The sequence below is a fragment of the Chlamydotis macqueenii genome, chromosome 20 (genome assembly GCF_036417535.1).
Source record: "Chlamydotis macqueenii isolate bChlMac1 chromosome 20, bChlMac1.mat, whole genome shotgun sequence".
Taxonomy (NCBI): Eukaryota; Metazoa; Chordata; class Aves; order Otidiformes; family Otididae; genus Chlamydotis; species Chlamydotis macqueenii.
This window is the reverse complement of record NC_141575.1, coordinates 543,466-564,424: the sequence shown is the minus strand read 5'-3', so window position 1 is coordinate 564,424 and position 20,959 is coordinate 543,466. Positions and strand designations below refer to the sequence as shown.

The 20,959-nt window shown below is 46.7% G+C and overlaps 1 protein-coding gene across 2 annotated transcripts in view; it reads left to right on the top strand.

The window, feature by feature from the left end:
* Positions 1–20,959, top strand: part of LMX1B (LIM homeobox transcription factor 1 beta) — a 96,276-nt gene that overhangs the window by 70,520 nt on the left and 4,797 nt on the right. For both annotated transcript variants that reach the window (XM_086763931.1, XM_086763930.1), the window contains exon 3: positions 17,752–17,984. In XM_086763931.1, coding sequence (XP_086620057.1) covers positions 17,752–17,984 — 233 coding nt within the window. The remainder of the gene's footprint in view (positions 1–17,751; positions 17,985–20,959) is intronic.

Genomic DNA, 20,959 nt, shown 5'->3' with positions numbered 1-20,959 from the left:
AGACGATATATTCCTGGAGAGGCCCCTGTGATGGAAACGGTCCCAGGAGGAACTGGCATTTCTGTCCGCAGAAGCTCTCTCTATCAGGCCCAGCAGAGGCAGTGAGGAGAGGGCTTGTGGGGACCGAGGATCCCATCTCCGCAGCTCTGGGTCATCTTCACCATCTCGCAGTCCAGCCTTTCTAGTTCTTGTCTAAATTATATGTGATCTACTCCAGGGTAGTTCAGGGGAAGCTAATTCAGTTGTGATGGGTTTACGTTGTTTTGAGTGATTCTGCTGGTGATATTTATTTGTGACAGGGCATGGTCTGGAGGTGCCTAGTGAAGTTTATAATGCTTGTCCCTGCACAGAGGGTAAATGAAGGTCTTCTCCTAATGAATTTATATTCCACGATAAGCAAAGTGCACCTTCTTTCTCCAAATTATCTGGTATCAGTTAAGAGATACCAGAAATGCCATTTATCTTTGAAAATGAAACATTAGGACACATGTCACAAGCTCCCAAATGCTTCAGTGAAAGAAGACAGCTAGAGACTGAGCTTAAATGTGATCATGTTCTCTGTCGGCCCCTAATCCCATCACAGTGACCCGCGGTAGAAGGTGTGATACAGAGCAGCAGTTACTGCAGCCGCCGAAGACCTGGCAGGGTTTACTGAGCACACAGGAGCATTCGGTACCATTTATTGCGCGTCTCTGAAGGATGCAGAGTGATCAGCATTTTTGGAAATGAATGGACTTTTCATGTTGTTGATTTAATTTCTGGGGATGGACATGGCAGTCCCAAAAGTGATGGATTAATAGTACTGGCTGGATGCGAGCTGAGCGCAGCCAGCACTTCACACTGACGCTGGAATCAGACACTGAAAGTAAAGTGTGTGACTCGGAAAGGGGTTTCCAAATATTTGACAGAGAACTACCGGTGGAGCTCAGTGCTATTCCCATTTCCAGGCTGCCAGCAGTATCTAGTAAATTTTCCCAGAGAATCACTGCTGTCCATGACATGACTTCGACGTTGCTCTTTCTTAACCCCCTTGTTCTGCTCAAGATTTACCTCTGCCTCTCAGGCAGTTCGATGTTGCTAAGCAAAAAAGAGCGGCTGTGCCTCCGGCATGTTTGGGGCACCGGCGCTGCTAGGCAGACACTTCAAACAAGGCTCCAGGCTGAACCGCCGGCCGGGGCCGCTACCACTGGCATCCAGTTAATTTTTTTTGTACAAAATGCGGCAGAGGCTCCAAGGAGGCATGGCCAAACAGTGAGCGCTGGAGTTAAAGGAGCGCGGGAGAGGGGCTTTGTCTGAGCACCAGCGCCAGCTGTCAGCAGCCAGGAGCTGGGAGAGGCCCTGGGGCTGACAGGCAGCGCGGACCCGGGGCTGCGGGCTCGGCGGGCACCACGGCCTTCACGCCAGGGTGGCTCCAGTAATACCTGTGCCGTGCTCCCCTCGCCCACGGCCTCCACAGGGCTCTGCCATGCCGCTGCGAGTCCCCAGGCCCAGCCGGCCGTGGGGATCTGGCGGATGGTACCAAGGTCTGGGTCCTCGCACGGCTTCCCCAGCCCAGGCACTGCGGGTGCTGCCCACGCGTGTCCGGCATGCGCTGCTGCCTTGGTGCCTGCAAGGCAATGGCTCGCGGGCCACAGAGCGTGCGCCTCGCCTTCCGGTGGAAATGGCAGCAGGTCTTCACGCAGATTGGCTTCGCCATCCCAACCGCACAAGGTGTCTAGATGGAATATTGATGGATTTGGGCCTCAGAGTGACTAATTAGCATGCAGGATTCCTCAAAAGGGTTAACATGGGATCTTTTTAATTGTCAAAAGAGTTTCAGGCTATTAGTGTTGGCATATTCTTCAATAATCTGTTTTATTTTTACCTGCTGGGAGCTTAATTAAAAAACAAAGAGGCTCAATTTAAAGCCCATTACTATGCTAATTTTGTAAGAACTGGGCGGTGATTAAGAAGCTTTAAAAAGAGGAGTTTAGTTTGCTCTAGGGAATGGGTTGGAGGCAGGTTTTATTTCGTTTCATTAGCTAGCTACAATTATTTATAAACTAAATGGAAATGATATTAAAGAGTAATGAAAAAAACAGCATCTATGTATTATTGAACAGCAGAACTTTTTTAAATTTAGCGTCGAAGTGTGCAGAGCCTTTATTACTGCAACTTGCAGTTAACGCAGCTAAATGCAGTTGTTAAATATAAGAGGCCTTTTAAATATGCCCATAAATACAGAGCTGTCTGGTTTGCTTTTCCTATAGATCACTAGAGTAAGTTTATAAAGATATCAACGTGACAATAAAGATGAACTACTGTCTCTTTTAAATAAGATTTTATGAGGTTTTATGCAGGAAAATTTCTTAACAGAATAAATTGCAAAGACTTTTTTTTTTTCTTTATACTGTGTATGTAATGTTGTATAATCTAAGAGTGTCACAAACTTTCTACGGTCTTTTGCCTGTCATGCAACCCCAAAGTAACCGGTGCGATTCCAGCGGTGTGAGGGAGGCGCGGCTGCACGGAGCGGGGTTCAGGAGCTGAGTGCCAGGCGGGTACCCACGCACCCAGGGCCGGGGCGTTTCTGTGGAGGGGGCTGCAGTGGCAGCTGGAAAGCCTAGCTCCTGCTTTGGCCGGGTGGGTGGCAGGTGGATGGTGCTGTGGGTGCAGGTATGGCCAGGGAGGGGGTGCGTGGTTGGCAAGAGCCCAGGAGACCGCTCCAAGCCTGGGCAGCAATTTTGAACTGAATCTCCAAAACAAGGGAATCTGTTTGTGGTATCTGAGGATGTGGGCAGGGAGATCCATCCCATATCTGCCAGTAAACTGGTAAAACTGGTGCGTATCTTCCCAGCCACAGGAGGAGGAGGTGCTGAGCCTGTGCTTGGAGGAGCCAATCTCTGGTGGCACCGGGGCCTTCCACAGAAATAACACTTTCCTATAAAATACGTAGCTGTTCCAGCTCGTGTGGCATGAATGAGATCTGGCTAGCCTGGCCCCCACCTAGAGCTAAGTTAACTCAGCATTTGAATTCACACTGAAGCAGTCGCTCCAGTCTTCTAAAGGAGCGTAGTGACCAGCGCTGCCGGTCAGTGCTGACACTCTTTGCGCCGCTGCTCGTTTCAGGGAAGCCCTCTTGCTGTGCCGGGGATGGGAGTAGGAGGAAGCCCGGTCCAACTGTCAGACGTCAGCATGCACCAGGCAGAGGGTCTGATGAGGAGGAACAGCGGCCTTGCCAGCCCACCTCGCGGGCTGCCCAGGGCAGCTGGCGTTTACCCTCTGCATGGGTCCACGTCAGCCTGGCAGCAGCACGAAGCTCTAGGTGCGGGGGGCCATGCTTCCCCAGTGTCTTTGCCCCCGTGACCAGGGAACATCTGCATCCATGCACCTGGTCTTTAGGAAGCCTGTTCTCTCCCACACGCCACAGAACAGGCGCTCTGCTTTCCTTCCGCCCGCTGGAGACCAGCAGTGGAGCTTAGGACTGGCCCGGGGCCTCTGTGTCTCTTGGCTATGGGAGCCAAGTCTTGGCCACGAGACTGGCGTGGGTGCGGGTGCAGGCCGTGGGCTGCGTCTCTTACGCTGTGCAGCCTGCGGAGGTTTAGGCAGCTCCTGCCGGGACGCTGCAGGCAGCTGCGCAGGACAAGCAGGGTTGCAAATGGAGCCGCGTCAGGGAACCTGGATGGTGTTGCAGGGGTGCAGAAGTGAGGCACCAGCTGCCTGAAGCGCTGTCCCAGCTATGCCCTGCCACGGTGCCGAGAGCACAGAGCTGAGCAGCAGCCCTGCGCTGGCTGTGCTGGGTTTGTCCGTGCTCCAGAGTTCCCCCAGGACTGCAGTCCCGCAGGACACTAGGCCCAGGGCTGTCGGCCCTCTGCAGAGCCCTCCCCAGGTGTCAGAACTGTCAGTGATGCTATCTGATGCCCTTCCTCAGCCACACCTTGCACATTTCTTCAGCCCTTTGTTCCCTGCTGGAATGGGATGTGCTTCTCGTAGCTGATGCCTTGCCGAGGAGGTTGAGCCTGCGATGTGACACAGGTTTGCAGATAGTTTCAGCATTGGACTGGGGATGAGGTGGCAGAGAACTGTCTCTTTCTGCCCAGATGTTATAAAAGGCTCCTTTGGGAGTGTAAGAGGGAGTTTTCCGTGAAGGGGGCCTCAGGTTTGGCCTCAGTAATTAATTCCATGTACAGTGGAATTGCCCAGCTGACTCCTAGGCAGCAACACGAGCTGCGCGAGGCTCGCCCCGGGCTACCCTGAACCTGGTGGTGGGGCTGTGGGCGCGGCATCCCCTCTCCGGGTGCTGTCACTGAGAAGAGCCAGTTCCCTGAGACCTGCCAGCCCCAGGAGCACTGAATGCATTCCCACCCGGCGTTGCCGTGTGTTTCAGACCAGCGTTTGCTGGGTAAATGCTACTGCTGGGAGGCTGTGGTGGTACCTGGGGCCAGGAGAGCAGCTGTGCATCAGATGGGTGTTGCTGTCGCTGCTGGGGGACGGCTGGGAGGACGCCTGGGTCCCGCCAGCCACCTCAGCTGCCGCAGCCACAAGACAGGGTCCCGCCAGACCCCCGTCCCCACGGCTCGCTCCGTGCGCAGGGGGTGAAGGAGGCTGCGCCGGCACCCAAAGCTGGCCCAGCGTCAGTCAGCAGGACACCGCTCCACTGCCCCCTCCTATGGGCTTTGGTCTTTGTCTGTACCAGGGAACGGTGTGCAAGGAGACAGTGTGAACTGCCTGATGCGGGATCTGTAAGTGAACTTTTTTCCCCACTTGTGTTGAACTTTGCAACTGAGAAATCAGGGGCCCATCAGAAACTGAGTCATTTTGCCTTTCAAACCGTGACAATTTCTCTCTTAACTTTACACTTCTGGGACCAGGATTTGTATGTTTTCTTTGTGTTTGGAAAGCATTTAGTAGCTACTGCTGTCCAAATAAAGACATTGAAGTGTAACGTGAACGAGCAGGGGTATGTAAGAAGCGAGGTGGTGGATGCCCCATCCTTGGGGACGCTCGGGGCCGGGTTGGATGGGGCTCTGGGCGGCCTGATCTGGTTGGGGATGTCCCTGCTCCTTGCAGGGGGGTTGGACTGGATGGCCTTTGATGGTCCCTTCCAACCCAAATTATTCTATGATTCTAAGCCCACACCATTTGTGCGTTTATTTGCTTGAGACAGTAGTAACTGGACAGGCCCGCTCCAGGAAACAGAAAGGAGCTGGCACTTTCAGAGTGAACTGTATGACAAAAATGGGACTTTTGCTTTCTTCTGATGACTATGAGCCCTGTCCAAGTCCACATCCAAGAGCGGCTGTTTTCCAGACAGAATCTGTGAATTGCCTAGGCACTCTGGAGACTCTTGTCCTGAGATTTGGGCTTTTTGCTGGTACGTATCTGATTACAAGAGGATTTATAACTGTAGAGACATTTCATGACAGAGCTATTGCTGTTGGTTCTCAAACTTATATTTAATTAAATTTTTTATCTTCCTGCCACTTCATCTTTATTTTCTAACAGCTTTATTCTTCTCACATCAAAATGGTTGGTGGGTCATCTCAAACTTAAATAGTTGTTGCAGCCAGTAAAGTGATTCTTGATGAAAGAACTAAGTTACAAGAAGGGTTGAATACAAGAATTAAAATTACTTAGAGTGCCCTGCACGTCTGTGACTCAAGTATCTACAGAAACCAGCAGGACTTCTGCTGTCCGTCTCCTGTGTGCATCCTGGGTTTGTCATGCAGTTGCAGCGTTCTGCGGCCGTTTGGGCTCTGTCAAATCAAAGCTCCTCGCCTCGCTTCCACAGTCATGCAGGGGAGAAAAGCCTTACCCACAAGTGGGTAAACCCGGGGCTGAGCCCAGCCGCAGAGCTGCCTCAGGAGATAAAGGTCATGCAGCAGAATAGCTTCAAATCCTCTTTTGGTTCTAAAGGCAAAGCGGGCTATCCAGGATCCCTGAGGTCTTAAATGTCCCTTGGCCTTCTTGTGACCCTGTATACACCTTACATTCTTCCTTTAATGATTGACGCTCAGTGGGTATGTGCCTTCGGGCATACTGAAGTTGTAGCCACTTCTTCATCAAAGCAACTGTTTACAGCTGGTTTGAGTTGGATGCCAATAAACAGTATTCTTTTTGTCTCAAAATAAAAAGCAGCTTAAGTCCCTAATGATAAGGATTTTGTGCTTTGTAGAGGAAAAATTCAGCTAGATTGGGACAGCCAGCCGCTCTGCTCAGCAAGTCAGAGTACTTTATACTTCCAGCTAAACCGCTTTTATCTCCTCAAGTGAGTGGGCTATAGATTCTTATCATTGTGGCAGAAGTGATGGGGGTAACATCTTTAGTTGGAAATCATTGGCAACATGTGGAGAAAGCTTAAGATGTTGTCACACTTTAACTTGGTCCTAATCTGTTCAAAGGCAGTTCATACTTCCTAACTGCGCCAGCAGGTAGTGAGAGGGAGTCAAAGACTATCAGGGTAAAACAGCTCACGCTTTTCTTTGGAGAGTTTATGGCTTTCATAAAGTGGGCACAAAGAGACTGCGGCAGTAACTGTTATTGTTTAAATGAAGAGCTTATGTTCACCCCACCATATTTCATTAACTTGTACACCCCAGCTTCTACATTTCCTGCCTGCTTGGTGCAGTGCTAGAAGTAAATCTTAAATATTTTAATGCCTATTGTCAGTGAAACGAGAACAAGAGACCTTGCGTGACCATCTGACGTGTCCATCGCGAGCAGCAGGTACCACGAGCGTGTGCTGCAGCGTTGCCTGTGGCCACCGCAACATTTCCAGTGCAAGCTGTTTTGTGAGTTGTGGTGTGTGTTGATGTGAGATCCGAAAAAGGAATCATTTTCCTTCCAGCAGTGAATTGAGACACTGCTAAACACACTTTAATGTCAAAGCTGAGGATTCTGTGAGGGAGTAGTAAAAAATAGATTTAGGACTGAACTCTTAGTGGAGCTCAGCATGTTTAAAGGCATCTTACCTGTGAATGAGGAGCCAGCCCTGTTCCCGATGGTGCCAAAGGAGCTCTTCATCTCACTCACTTGAAGCAAAAATGGACACAGCTTCTCCTCCTTTATTGATCTTTAGCAGATGATCTTAAGAGCCTCAGAATTACTGGTGAGCAAACTTCATTCTGTTTCAGCAAACAGTCTGTTAAAAAAAAGTGCTTTGTCGACTTTGTAGAAAGGACAGGCAGAGCAGGATTTTTTTTTCAGCCAGATACTCAACAAAGCACCTAATTTTTGGAAACATTTACAGAACCCTCAGGAATACCATGGGATATTTTTGTGCTTTTATAGAACAATTTCAAGCAGCACAAATTTTCTTGCCAAAAGAAAGGAATGCCGTACTGATACGATGTGGGGGGGATTTTGTACGCTTTCTCTCTAACGGGCATCTCTCTTTTTCTCTCTGTATGTGTGTGTTCATGTGTGTGTACAACATATACACATACACAGAACCAAAACTTAAGTAGTATTTTCCAGCCTTGACCTACTTACAAATTTTCATTTAATTAAAAAAAAAAATTTGAAAAAGTTAATAAAATGTTTAGACAAACCTTTCAGTCTTGTGAGCTTAAGGGAATAATCCTCTTTGCATGCCTAATAATGTTGTTGGTGTCTAATGGGATTTCATTTTCACACATGTGGAAGTGTCCTGCGTGAGATATGTTTAACTGCTGGAATAACTTAAAACCTGTGCTAATGTTCCAGGCAGGAGAGTCTGGGCCAGCCGCAGGGCCTTGCTTATTGATAAATCTTTCTGTATGGACTTAGAGAGTCTAGTTCCCCGGAGCCTGAACACGAACAGGGATGCTGATGGTTAAGTCTTCAGGACTCTATCAGCCGTGTTTGACCGTGTAGAAGCTAGCAGATTGTGGTAGTTCATGTTAATCTAAAAATCCAGTTTATGGAACAACTATGGTAATCGTCCATACTAGAGTAACTGGGCTAGTCTGTTCATTAACTTAAAAAAGATGAATCAGGTGTCTGTTCATTAATGTAAAAAAGGTGAATCAGATGTTTGGAGTCTTCAAAAAAGCCTGAATTAAGAGACCTATTTATTTTACATCATAATATTAATAATAAGTACCTGACATGGTGTTAATAAGAGTGACTTCACATTACAAGAATAAGTTATCATTCCTAGACATTGCAGGACACACCTTTAGTTGCCTGATGTTTTTAGTTGTTTGTTTTTGTTTTTTTTTTTAGTGTTCCTTTTCCTTTTTCAATGGTCCTGTTTACAGAGTTTCTCTCAAAGCTCTGTGCCTCTGGTAAGACTCTTCTGTCTTATAAGAAGAACAAAGTTTGTGAAAGAAGGAGTAAAGAGAAACTATGTGAGATGATTGGGGGGAAAAAATTTCATCCATTAAAGGTTAGGCTAATAGCGTGATTTAGAGCAGAATATAGCGGGGACTTTTGTAAGACAAACAGCAACTTTTCATGCTCAGATGGGGATTCTTGGGTTAAATTGCTATCTTTGAGTTCTGAACTTGGAAAGGTATTAAAGTGGAATTAAACCTTTACACAATCCGGCTCTTGTGTCATTCAGGATTTTTTTGGGTTCTGTTTAATTGTGCATCACAGCAGGGTTCTGAGTGACTGGTGCTCTAAAGAAATGAGGGGTAGGGTTAAGTCTGCAGCCCACTGCTCTCTGCTAATCCTTCTTGTTCCTTGAAGAAGGATTTACTTTTGCTGCCAGCTTGTGAAAGACTTTCCTCCTCCCGAAGAGATTGTTGTGGCTTTCCTGGGGAGGTGTGGTTGCTATAGCAGGGAGTCACGCCTGGGTATTCTCTCAAACCCTACTGAGAATGGGCCAAAAAAGAGCCGAAGAAGAGTAAAACTGGGGATTAAAAAATGGAACAATGGGAGACAGGAAGATAGGAGTGGGAACAAATGGGAATTACAGCACCAAAAATAATGCAAAGTGACAAAAAGAGGAAATAGAAAAATAATAGCTGACAGTCGAACTGAAAAGAGAAACACTACAAAAGAACAATTTATTTTCTACAGGCAAAGAAAATAAAAGGGCATCTGGGAAATAAGGCACAGGGCTGTGTTGAGGGCTTTTTTGGTTCTTACTGTATTGCGAGCATATACGCACCAAACATACCAAACCTTCTCCTACCCCCTTCTCGCTTTCTCCTTTGCCATAATCTGTTTATTCAAAACAAAACCTTCCTGAGTTTTAAACTGTGTGTTTGTTTGTTTGCTGTTAAATGATATTTCTAATTGTGTCTGTTCCTAGGGACTCAGTGGAGGGTAATTCTGGGCTTCTCATATAAAGTATTGACCCATAGATCAATAACAGAAGAAAAGATCCAGCTCTGCTCAAATTCTGTTCTTGAATGCTTTCCAGAGAAGTAACTGCCTCCGGGGAAAATGCCAGTGGGCACTAGGTTTGCTGTTGCTCACTGGAGACAAATTCTCCAGCCCTTCCCACAGGAAGGCCCCTGACACGGGGCCGCAGCTCAGCCACCGCGGGCACTGCGCTGTCCTTGCCCGGCTCATCGCTACCTCGTACGGAGCTCGCCTTCGGGACTTTTGGATGCTGTGTTTTGCTCCTAAACCCCTTTGCTCTACAGAGCAAACACAGCCTAATTTTGCAAAGGTCCGAGCATCTTCACCTCAGTGATAGAAGCAGAAATTTCCATTCGGTTTAAAGTTTGTCACATTACAAATAAAATTTAAGAAGCCAGCCTCACATCTACCAGCAAATCTCTCTGAATGCCTTTCCTGCACCCTACTGCTTTATATATAGGAGAGGCAGAGCCATGTAACAGATGAAACATTTTGTTTATGAAGTGTCTATGTTTTGTTTTATTTCACATGTTTTTGCAATATAGATAACAGATTACACCACAGAGCTTTCATTGCCTTGTGCTATAAAGATACCATAAAGCCTTTCTGGGTATTAATAATAGATTGTGTTGATGAGTTTGGAGAAGCTGGCAATAGACCCCCTGCTGCAAAGACATTAACACCACAGGACTGAGGTATCTTTCCCTTGCAAATCAGTTGCTAAATTGGCTGTGCTGATGGGTTTGGGCACAGGCTCTCCTAGGCAGGCACGGGAAGTTATTTTGTTTTATACTGGCAAATAACGTTTCTTCCTCTTAGTTGAGAGGAAAGGCCCTGTGTAAATTCTTTCCCTAAGTCATTCTTGCCAGCCAAGAAATAACTTAGAAATTACATTTGAATTGCTTTGACACATTATTATTTTTTCTGTAAAAGTGAAGGCCGGGGCAGTGAATCGCCAACAGTACAATTTCCCTGCTTATAGGGCCTTTAGGGTGAATTTTCATATAAAAATTATATTAGAAGAATTTCCCTGTGTTGTTGGCGATGTAAATTCAAAGGGAACTGTAAATCCAGTGTGCCACTGAGTGAACAAGAACGATAAGAGGTCTCGTCAGAGCAGCGAACGTTCAGCCGTCCTCGCGCAGGCTGGGCTGAGAAACGGGGCTCCCTCCCCACGCCGAGCGCGAGCCAGTGCGCCACTGGGAATGAGGGCGGTTGTACAGGGAGGAAGTAAAGATGGATTCAGTTTAATATGTGTAAATAACGGAATAAAAATCCAAAGGAAGAAAAATTGTGAAAAGTTGGTTTTCAGTAACGCCCTAGCTCAGCAGAGTTGCATCAGAAGTACAAACTCCTCAACACGAGCGATGCTGTTGCAGCACTTCAGTGTAATTTGAAGTGCTGTAAAAAAACCAGCAGAAGCCCATTTAGCCTTTTTTTAAACTCGTAGACAAAAATAACATTATTTCCCAAATGTTTGCACTGCCTAAAAATATAATTCTAACAAAATCATCATATTTTGTTAATCCATTAGGCCTCCTAATTGCAGCCCTGGCTTTATCAATTCAATTGGTGCCCTTAACTTTTATAACAGTTTCTGTTCTACAGAACAGATTAGGAGAAAATTGCAGCCATAATCTGTACAGTGCAATTGCCGTGCTATAAAGAGGAATGGGAGTAGCTGAGAAGAGCAATTGGATTCCCAAAGGTGGAGCACAGTAGAGCAATATCAGGGACTTTGTAAATGAAAAATTGTTTTAATTCCCTTCTAACAGCAATAATTCGATTCTTCATAAATTTTTCCATCAAAGCGTTGTAAGGAAAAATGCTATAAAATAGAACTGCATGGCAGTGATGGAAGACAGCTGAACAAAGTGGTCAATTAGGGGATGAAAATTAAGCAAAGAGAAGAATCCATTCTGTCACATTCTGCTTGAAGCGAGAAACTCCTCTGCACTTTACATTTTATGTTTTACTTTACAGTTAAGGAAGATGTAAGTTTTTAGGTCATTCTGGCCCCACTTGAGCAAGTTACATAGGATGGCAGCTTTGCGTTCGGTGTGTCTTTATGCATTTTAGTGAATTCATTTGTTCAGTCTTTTCTGTTTTTCTCAGCATCACAGCTCCGATCCCAGAACCCCCAGTGTCCAGAGCTTTTGGTCAGGGAACGCCTGGCCTGCCCACGGAAGGGCGTTTGAGATGCCGCAGCTGCAGAGCTGGCGTTGGGTACTGAGTGGCTGGGGAGTCCTGTGCCCGGTAGCCTGAGGACCTCTCGAGAAGGTTACAAGGAGTCACCTGTCACTACATGAGGGATGGCTGTCCTAGTCCGTTTCCCTGCCAAACACCGGCCTGATCAGAGCCAGTGGCAGCCATGACGTGTCTCGCTGTGCTGGGAGGGCGTTTGGAATGGCTGGTCTGCAGGAAGGTCCCTCTCACTGGGGGAGTGGCTGCAGGGATCCTGGACTGCAGCGCTGTTGTCCCTGCCACTAATGGGAAGCAGAGTCTAAAAATGAACCATATCCTGCTCTTATCGGGGCAAATGGGGCTTTTTCTTCTTATTCCAGTGGGACTTAAATCAAACGAAGGGTAATATTTTTGTGGATATGGTTGTGACAAAAGCCATCATCTAGGCATGACCGTCCTGTGATGCTGCCTGGGTCCGTGTGTGGTGGGCAGTACAGTGACGTAAGCTGGTCTGGTGGGTCCATATGTGGTGGGCAGTACGGTGACGTGAGCTGGTCTGGTGGGTCCATGTGTGGTGGGCAGTACGGTGACGTGAGCTGGTCTGGTGGGTCCGTATGTGGTGGGCAGTACGGTGACATGAGCTGGTCTGGTGTGCCCGTGTGTGGTGGGCGGCGCAGTGACGTGAGCTTGTGGCTCTGACAATGTCCAGGGCCAAACTCCCACCAGCTTCAGAGCACGATTTCACTTAGCATGGTCTCTATCGTTATTTTATCCATTGGGTTGCCTTTGCATGGCAGTACAGCAATTCTTGTGAAAATACAGGTTAAAATGTTCTCGGGGGAAAAGAGTACCTCAGTGCCAAGAAATGCTGCGTTTCAATCCATGAACCCAAACGCACATTGTGAAGTGCAGTTTTAAACACATGCGTTCATCCACAGTTGGTGCTCTTACTACAGCACCTGTGGATAGAGGGTTAATAAATATTCTCTTCAATTCTTTCTGAAGAAGAAAAAGGTTTCTCTGCTTTAGTTTCTTTCTAAATATTACAATTTTTTCTAGAAACTTTTTATTTTTGTGCATGTTCTATTACTACTCAGTGAAAGGGAATTAGCTTTCTTTTACTGAAGTTTCAGCTATGAAATTTGCTTTAATAAACTATGTAATTATTTTTTTCTGCAGGGAAAATATTTAAAATGGATTGTTTCTTTTTGTAGGGTTTTTTTTTTTCAGTTCATAAAATTATAATATTTCTGTTTTGCTTTAGTGCATTTGAGATATTTTGAGTGTTCAGAATTCAGTGTAACTAAGCAACAGTTTTTCTTTTTTATAAGCACCCATAAGCTGTAAGACGCTACAGAAACGTTCAGGTCCTATGCTGGAAAAAAACCCCATGCACAGTGTTTTCTCTATTCTGTGTCATCTAAAGGAGACAGAAGTATCAAAATTTCTCTCAAAGAACAAATAACAGATGTCATTCGTTAGTAATTTAATTTCTTCTCTAATAAAACTCAGTTGTGTGAAAAGCATGATAATATATTTTTCTTCAGCTCTAGCACATTTCGTACCATAGGAGTGCCAAGCAAACTCCCAGCTGGCTACGCAGGCAGGATCGGGATGTCACATACAGGCTATTAGCAGAAAGAAAAGCGTCGGAGCTAGAGACTGTCCTACAATATTTACAAAAGCTCATGACCACTATCTTTGCATATTTATTAGAGAACAGCCAGGTATCTCTGTGGTTCCTTGCAACACATGATGTCAGAATAACACAGACAGGGAAATGATTTACCATCTCTGATAGGTAGGCAGCAGCATCTGTCCTTTTGCATATATCAAACACAGCTTAATAACTTCCTATTTACTGCCGCACGGCAGAGGTCCAGTAAATAAACAACCTGACTGAATTAGTCTATTTTTATACCCCTGTCCTGTATAACAAACCTCTTGAACCACACTTAATGTGAACAGCAAATTTCACACTGCACATAGAGATCTCTCAGCACAGGTTAAATTAGTTATAATAAACCAATTAAAATCTATTTGCCCACAGACAGGAGGAAATGAAGGACCTGGGTGAGCAGCAGAAAGGTAAAGGGTGGGTTGTCAGGACATCAGAAGAGTAAACAGCCGAACTGTGATTCTCAGGAGCACAGCAGGGTCAAACTTACTGCGAGATAACTGCGCGAGAGATAATAAATCAGCGGTGCGTATTAAACACCAGATGGTTGTGCCCATGCAGGAAGGCACAATGGATCAGGTGACTGTGCTTGTTTCTAAGGATTACTGATTCAGCCTGACTTCACAGGGATATCCTAACAAATAAAATCTTTATGGCCTCCTCCGCTGGTGAACATTTTCATCTACTGTTTAGGCAGGACCACATGTCATAGCATTTTCATTGCCTCTAAAATATATGCAAAACTAATCTGTTAAGTTCACTCTGGTTTAGCTGGTGAATATTTTTTGACTATCTAGTACTGTAAAGTTGCCTCTCAGCGATTATTACAAATACTGAGATGCACAGGCAGGCCATTGTTCCAAACTTTAGCTCAGCTGCATCCTCCAAGTGTTTCAGGCATAGAGGCAAACACACTTAAAAACTCCAAAACCTATTGAGTTGTCTTTCAAAATTGTCCAGGCAACAGAATTTATTTATAAAACTCTTGCAATCGTTGATTCAAAACAAGGTTTTCTTGTTCTGCTTTTCTCCTTTGTCCTCTTTGAACAATTTTCTTTGGAATGTTTTCGTTGTGCTTAGGAGTTGGAGATTTCCTGGGGCTTCTAATAAAGGCATTTGATTTCCACTCTCCACATACTTTAACAAGTTTGACATTAACTTAAGAGAGCTGGAGATAATCAGCAATGGGGGTAAAAAGTCAGAGTTATGCAAATGATTTGCAAAATGTATAGAAAGGAAAAGAAATATTTATTTAGCTGTGGTTGGTGTGGGACAGTCTTTGTCTCAGCACAGAGTGTCTGCATGCTCCCCTTCAAATTTATGGCTTTGATTGAAACCTGTAAAGGGGTGATCTGTAAAGTATTCCTGCTATCCTACACTTCTCAACAGGTTTATTACCATTCGTTTATAAAATGAACAGTCTAATGAGCAGTATTTTGGATCACAGATATCAAAGTCTGGTCATTTGTCAAGATTAGTTTCCTGTTGTGAGATTGCCTTGTGTAAAAGAAGTGCATAACCTTGGGTTACTCTCTGGAAGCTGAAGAAATACCTGTAAACACTTTGTAAGATAGATTTAATGAAGATTTTATAATCTCAGAATGAAATCCAGCATGGTGCAATACGTGTGTGCGTGTTCTTGTGAGTGCATGTTATAACACAGAGAGTGCCCGAGTACAGAACGTGGAATTTTCTTATGCTGACAATGGACAAATTAAAGATATGAAGTCCATGCAGTATTGTCAGACCAGTTTAGTGTCAATTTGGATGAGTTAATACTACACTGACGACAATGTGATTCGTTATAACTAAAAGACTGCCTTTGGAAACATGGCTGTGAAAGCACCGTCTTTCTGGCAATAGTCAATTGCCGGTAAATAACACGAAATATTTTCTGTTTATGTGTTAGACCTCTTTTATTTTGAATAAGAAAAAAGCTGCCTGCTCGGTGTGGCAGGGAAGGTGCTGCCCCCGTGAACGCGGCACTTGACAGCACACGGCCGAGAGGGAAGCAGATGACTTGTGCCCCAGTCAGGGGAAACGTGAATTGGGGGTGTCTACGCGTTCCTGCTTAAAATTACTTGTAAGCCGTATTACCTTTGTGTTTGCACTGTCACGGGGCGCTGCGGCATTTTGTGCTTTGCTGGGAAGGAAACGGGAGGCAGGCACCGCGGGACCCGGGGCGATGCGCGCTCCCGCGGACCGGGACCGGGACCCGGACTCGGATCGAGCCCCGGCCCGAGGAAGGCTCCGCGGGGGCGGCCGGCCTGGGGCTGCGCGGCCGTTCCCCGGGCCGGGCCGTTTCTCGGTTCCCGGGCCGGGCCGTTCCCCCGTTCCCCGGGCCGGGCCGTTCCCGCCGGCGCCAGCCTCCTCGCCGGCCGCGTGCCCTCGGCGCCTGCCGCAGCCGCGTGCTGCCCGCGAGGGGCTGCTGCGGGGGCGCGGAGCGGGGCAGCGCGGCGCTGCTCCGAGGGCGCGGCCGCAGCGCTGGCGTTCCGCGCCGTTGCCGGGGCGGCGTTGCGACGGTTTTTATGCAGCGGGGTGCCGGCGGCGGGAGCTTCCCCGAGTGCCCCGACCGGCAGCGCCGATTCCCAACGCAGACGAGGCCGCGGGCCTGGGGGCTGCAGCAGCGGCGCCCGCATCCCGTCCGCCCGCTCCCGCGGTCCGTCGGCGCCCTGGGCGCTGGCCCCCGCGGTCCCGGGCCCCGCGGGGGTGGCAGCGCTGCTGACCGGCGGGGCCCTTCCACGCGCGGCATCGCGACAGAGGCCTCGGGACAAAAGAACCAGGCTTAATTAAACTGAGTCAAATCGGTTTAAGCGGTTAAATAGAAACAACTTTTTAAAGTGCTGAAAATCCGTTTGCTCTTTTTTCCACTTTGTGTTTTAATCCCTTCAGATATGTTGCTGTGTACAGATAAAAATATTTCCCGCCGAGGAGTTTGCCAGCTAAAGCATTGTAATGTTTTTGTGGTGTTTACTAGCCAGAACGTAAAATGCTATTGCTGTTAAAGTCTGCACCCCGCAGAACCTCGCAGGCAAAGCCAACAGACGTGTGGTGTACGAGGTGCCTATCGACGGGCAGTGCCTGCGGGTCCCGCGTGCCATCAGTGTCAAGTAGCTTCGTTCCTTAGGTACCAGACCAGCGCCACGCATCCACCTTGTCTGGCTTGTGCTGTGCCCAGCCGTTACCGTGCGGCTGCGGGCATGCAAAGGTGCGCACCGAGCCAGCAAAGTCGATAGCGCAGATCTGTCTCTTTTATTAGATCGAAAGATACAGATGGGGAAACCCACAAGTTCTTGGGCACTCAGCCTTTGGATGCCGTATGCAAATGTATTTACATTTTCTTTTCTTCCTGCCCGTTCTGTGACTCCGTCATTTTGCGGAGGAGCTGGTGACTGCCATTTTGCTGTCCTCCTCAGCTCAGACAAAATGGAGGCTTTGGAGGAATCAGTAGCTACCGCAGCCTATGCCTTCGAAAATCGAAGAGAATAGCCTTTTATGAAAAAGGTGATGATTCTGAGGATGAAAAAAAAATCAGCGTCCCCCATCCTAAAAGGCGGAATCTCCTTTTTTTTTCCTGTGAACACGTGGGTGCCATTGTGTTAATTTCATTGCCAAAATGTAAATATTAATGCACCTTGCACTTTGATGTATTGCAATAAAAGACACTGAATTTCAAATCGCCAAGCCCACTATGTGATACAGGGACGTAACTTAGCTATTCATCTTTATTTGAAGCAGCCCTCTTCCTAAAAGCTCACTTAGGGAGATTCCCAGTTGCTATTAGAAAAGCAAAATAAAATTAATCTAAATCATTCTAACTTTATCTTAGAAAATTAATAATGGGTGAAGGGGGGGTTATAAAGGTTTAATAAGAACTAGTCTGGAATACAGTGTGTATGCTAGAGCCTGTGATTAGAGTGGTAATTTAGCAGATTGTATCACTGCCCATCTCTGCCAAAGGATGTTTCACACCATTTAAAACGCACAGTACTCCCTTCAGAGACAGGTTGTTCTGGAATAACTCAACATCCAAAGAAAAGCCGTGTTATTTCACTCCTCTCTTTATCAATTGCATGTGTGCAGATGCGTGTGTGTCGTCCTCTCCTCAGCGATGGCACTACGTTTTCATGCTTCTTTCATGTGTGTTCATTTATCAGCCTCCCCAGAGACAGACAATACCAAAAATGGAAAGTCATGAAATCTATTCAGAATAGGGTTTAAGTACTGAAACCAGAGAGCCAGAGTACAAAACAGAGCATGAATTGGCTCTCCCTCTAAAAGGTGAATTAAAATAAATTTGGTTTTGAATCAGTTATCCAAACTCTGAGAGCTCCTTTCTGTTTCTCATTTTGAAGAGGAACAAAACAGTGAGATAAGGACAAATCTTAGTGGTTTTTATCCAGCAAAGGTGATTTGGGAATCTCTAGACCAAAGGGATTGAGATTTGAATAAATTGCATGCCTGTGATGTTTCCAAGACTAAGGATGCAAGGCTCCCAGTGTGCAAAAGCATGAGCCAAGCTGATCTGTAGTTAAATTCAGGAATTTGCTGTATTTAAATTCATGCAGTGTATGATCTGACATTCCCTTAGCCTTTCCCACCTCTCTCTTTTACAGGCTGTTTGCTGCTAAGTGCAGTGGCTGCATGGAAAAGATCGCCCCGACAGAGTTCGTGATGAGAGCTCTGGAGTGTGTTTACCACTTAAGCTGCTTCTGCTGCTGCGTTTGCGAACGGCAGCTGAGGAAAGGGGATGAATTTGTTCTTAAGGAAGGACAGTTGCTCTGCAAAAGTGACTATGAAAAAGAGAAAGACTTGTTGAGCTCGGTCAGCCCGGACGACTCAGACTCAGGTGAGCTTTTCCCACACCCGCTCCAACTGGAAAAGCCGCAAGGGTTTGGAGAGCTGTCTTGTAGGAAAGTGTATCCATTTACACATCCACCTGATCTGTATGCACATGCCACCCATGCAAAGTAGCAGGTACAGCTACAAAAAATCCCTGCTGGCAGTCTGTTCTCTCGAACTTCACTCCCTTCCTGAACTTGCTGCTTAGTAAAGGACAGAAACTTTTTGTTTTAATCAAGGTGTTTTTCTGTAAGATGACAGAATGTGAATCAGACTGAGTTTAGTTACCCGAGACCTCCCTCAAAGCATGCTGTTTCCCATAGGCATTCTTCCATCCACTTACATTTTTCAGGGGATTTTCTGCACATACGCTTTCAGCACTGAGCGAGGAAAATGGGCAAAGTAGTAATATGATTTTCAAGAGTATCCTCTCTGCCTATCACACCCAATAACTTTAAGAAAAACTACAACTGCAACACGGAAGTGCGGAGGAGAGAATCTGAAAGAAATGGAGGAGCAGGTTTGTGCTGCAGCAGCGGCGTGTGCAGCGCAGGCAGCCAGGGCAGCTGCCCGCTTGGCGAGGCCGCCTGCGCGTCCACTCCCGTTGAGGCAGGCAAGGGGGCTCACACAAAAGGAAAAATAATAAACAATAGCTTGCACGAGGAGTTTAGGGGAGACTGTCTTAGGATGCTTTCAAGCCAGCTACGCTGCTTGGCTCTCCTGACTTCCATCCAGGCTACTCCCTGGCAGTGCATCTCTTCCGTGGTGCTAAGGCTCCAGGTTCTGGTCATCCCTGTAGCCTGCCTGCTGTTTTGTGTCTGAGCCCCAGTCTGGTGTCAGCCTGGGAGATCGTCTGCGTGTTGACCCAAGGGTAGCTGCACTATGGTTCTTGTGCTGCGTGCAGTACAGAGGTGAGGCATGCAAAGTTTCCTGTTACAGATCTCCAAGTGTCCGTGAGGTCCTGTGCTGTTCCTGATGAATGCAAACTGTTTAGGATCAAAGGACAGTAGCCTCGATTTCTCACTAAAATGCACTACCAATCTGCAGTGTGACCTCTCTTTTCAGAGGGACCTGGGGTGTGAACATTATGATTGCAAGAGTCCACACCACTTGGACAGAGGTTGAGGCAGAGGGTCACCATACTGTGACCTGAGCTTTTGCCTTCTCAAGAAGACAGTGGAGCCCTGGTACCTGATAGCAGCTGATGGGTGTCTTCCCTCAGCTCTTCACGGTGACGGACAGACAGATGCTTCCTTTCCTCTGTCCATTTCCTAGAGAAGGTTTTAAAAGAGAATGAGCAAAATCTGCTTGCTGTCTGTCCAGGACTGGGAACACAGTACTGCACGGGACAAATAGTTCACGTGCTGGATTTGGGTTCTCCAGTCCAAAACTCGAGCTGTCTATTGGTGGTCACAATGGGGACTGGCTTTCAGGCTCACAGGCAGTTCCAGGAGAGATGAGATGCCTCCTTCCAGTGCCATATGCTGCCGGTGTGCCCTGGCCGATCCCAAGGCTAGAGGCAGTGTGTGCACAAATTGCTGCCAGCCATCATAATTGCACACTTGTTTCCCAAGAAAATGTCTAAGAAGATCACCAATTACCATTCCATTAGGCGTACAGATGACATGAATGTTTGCCTCTGGTTTATGGGAAAACGCATTATTCCAATTTAGCTAAGAGCAGTAATTATCCTTAATCTCTAATCTGAGAGTCGTATTCTCCACATTGCTGAAATTTATATTTTCATGTCAGGAATGTTGCAAGACAAAGGTCACTGCTGACTCAGCAGGACGTGCAGGACCCCGGCCTTTCCTGAAGCAGCGTGTTATTTATTGCCATACTGTATTTGCGGGGCCGTGGGTGCTCTGCTCTGTAAATCTCCTATCAGAGCGTTTGGGCTCTGTGTGAATCTGCCTGGAGCCTGTGAGTTTCCTGCTTGCCCTTCAGCATTCATTCCCACCACCAGCTTCAGCATCCTGCTGTCGGTCTGTGTCCAGACAAACCCTCGGAAGGGCTGAGCGTGCAGGGCGTCCCCCGCGCAGCGATGCCGTGGGGATCCTCCCTGTCGTCCTCTCCCACGCAGGCACCCGTGGCTGCTGTTCGCCACCCGGCTGCGTTCGAGGTCTGCTGTGGGCACGGCTCTCCTTCAGGGCCTGGTTTTGTATTTTGTGATCAGCAGTATGCTACCAACGTGGCACAAAACAGCCTTGGTTTCAATTTCATTTTTCTTACTCCTGGAGATGCTTTTTTCCCCTCGTTATTCTCAGCCAGACCGAAACCTGAAAAACTAGTTGACAAATTAAATGGGATGTTTTGTCTCCCATTGTCTAATGCATTGAACACAGATCTCCCAGATGCCTGTGTGAGAGCAAATGATTTCACATAGCCCTGGCTGTGAATGATGTCCTTCTCCAGTCAAATATTTGTCCACTGGCCACAAAAGTAACTCCAATGAGCAATATTAATCCTCACGAACCTTTCCTTAGAAATGGCATGCTGGAAAGTTAATAATGTCATGGTTATTAAAATGACTGAACTTCTCTTTAATCATTAGGCAAAAGATGCTTATTAAAGTAAAAGGTGATTAGATTACTAGATGCATAATAATCAGACCCTAAAATGAATTAAAGTCTAATTTGTTAATTCCCCAAACGTAATCTTTTAGTGTATAAAAATTGCAGTGTGTTTCTTCATGTTCCCTATGATAGTGTATTAATGTTTTCTGGAAGAAAAATCAGTAGTCTGGTGCTGAGTTGGAAAGTTGTTCTTCACAACAAAATTTGTCCTTACTCTTCAATCTTTGCCACTGCAATTGAGATTTCCAAGTATGAGGTGCTAACACAGGCGGTATCACCAGATTGTGTGAATGTTTAGAATTTATCTGTAGAAAATACCAATAATGTATTTGGTCTACACAAGCGTGTATATATTCATGTGTACGTACGGAGACAGAGAGCTTTGTGCATGCACATGTAGACACAT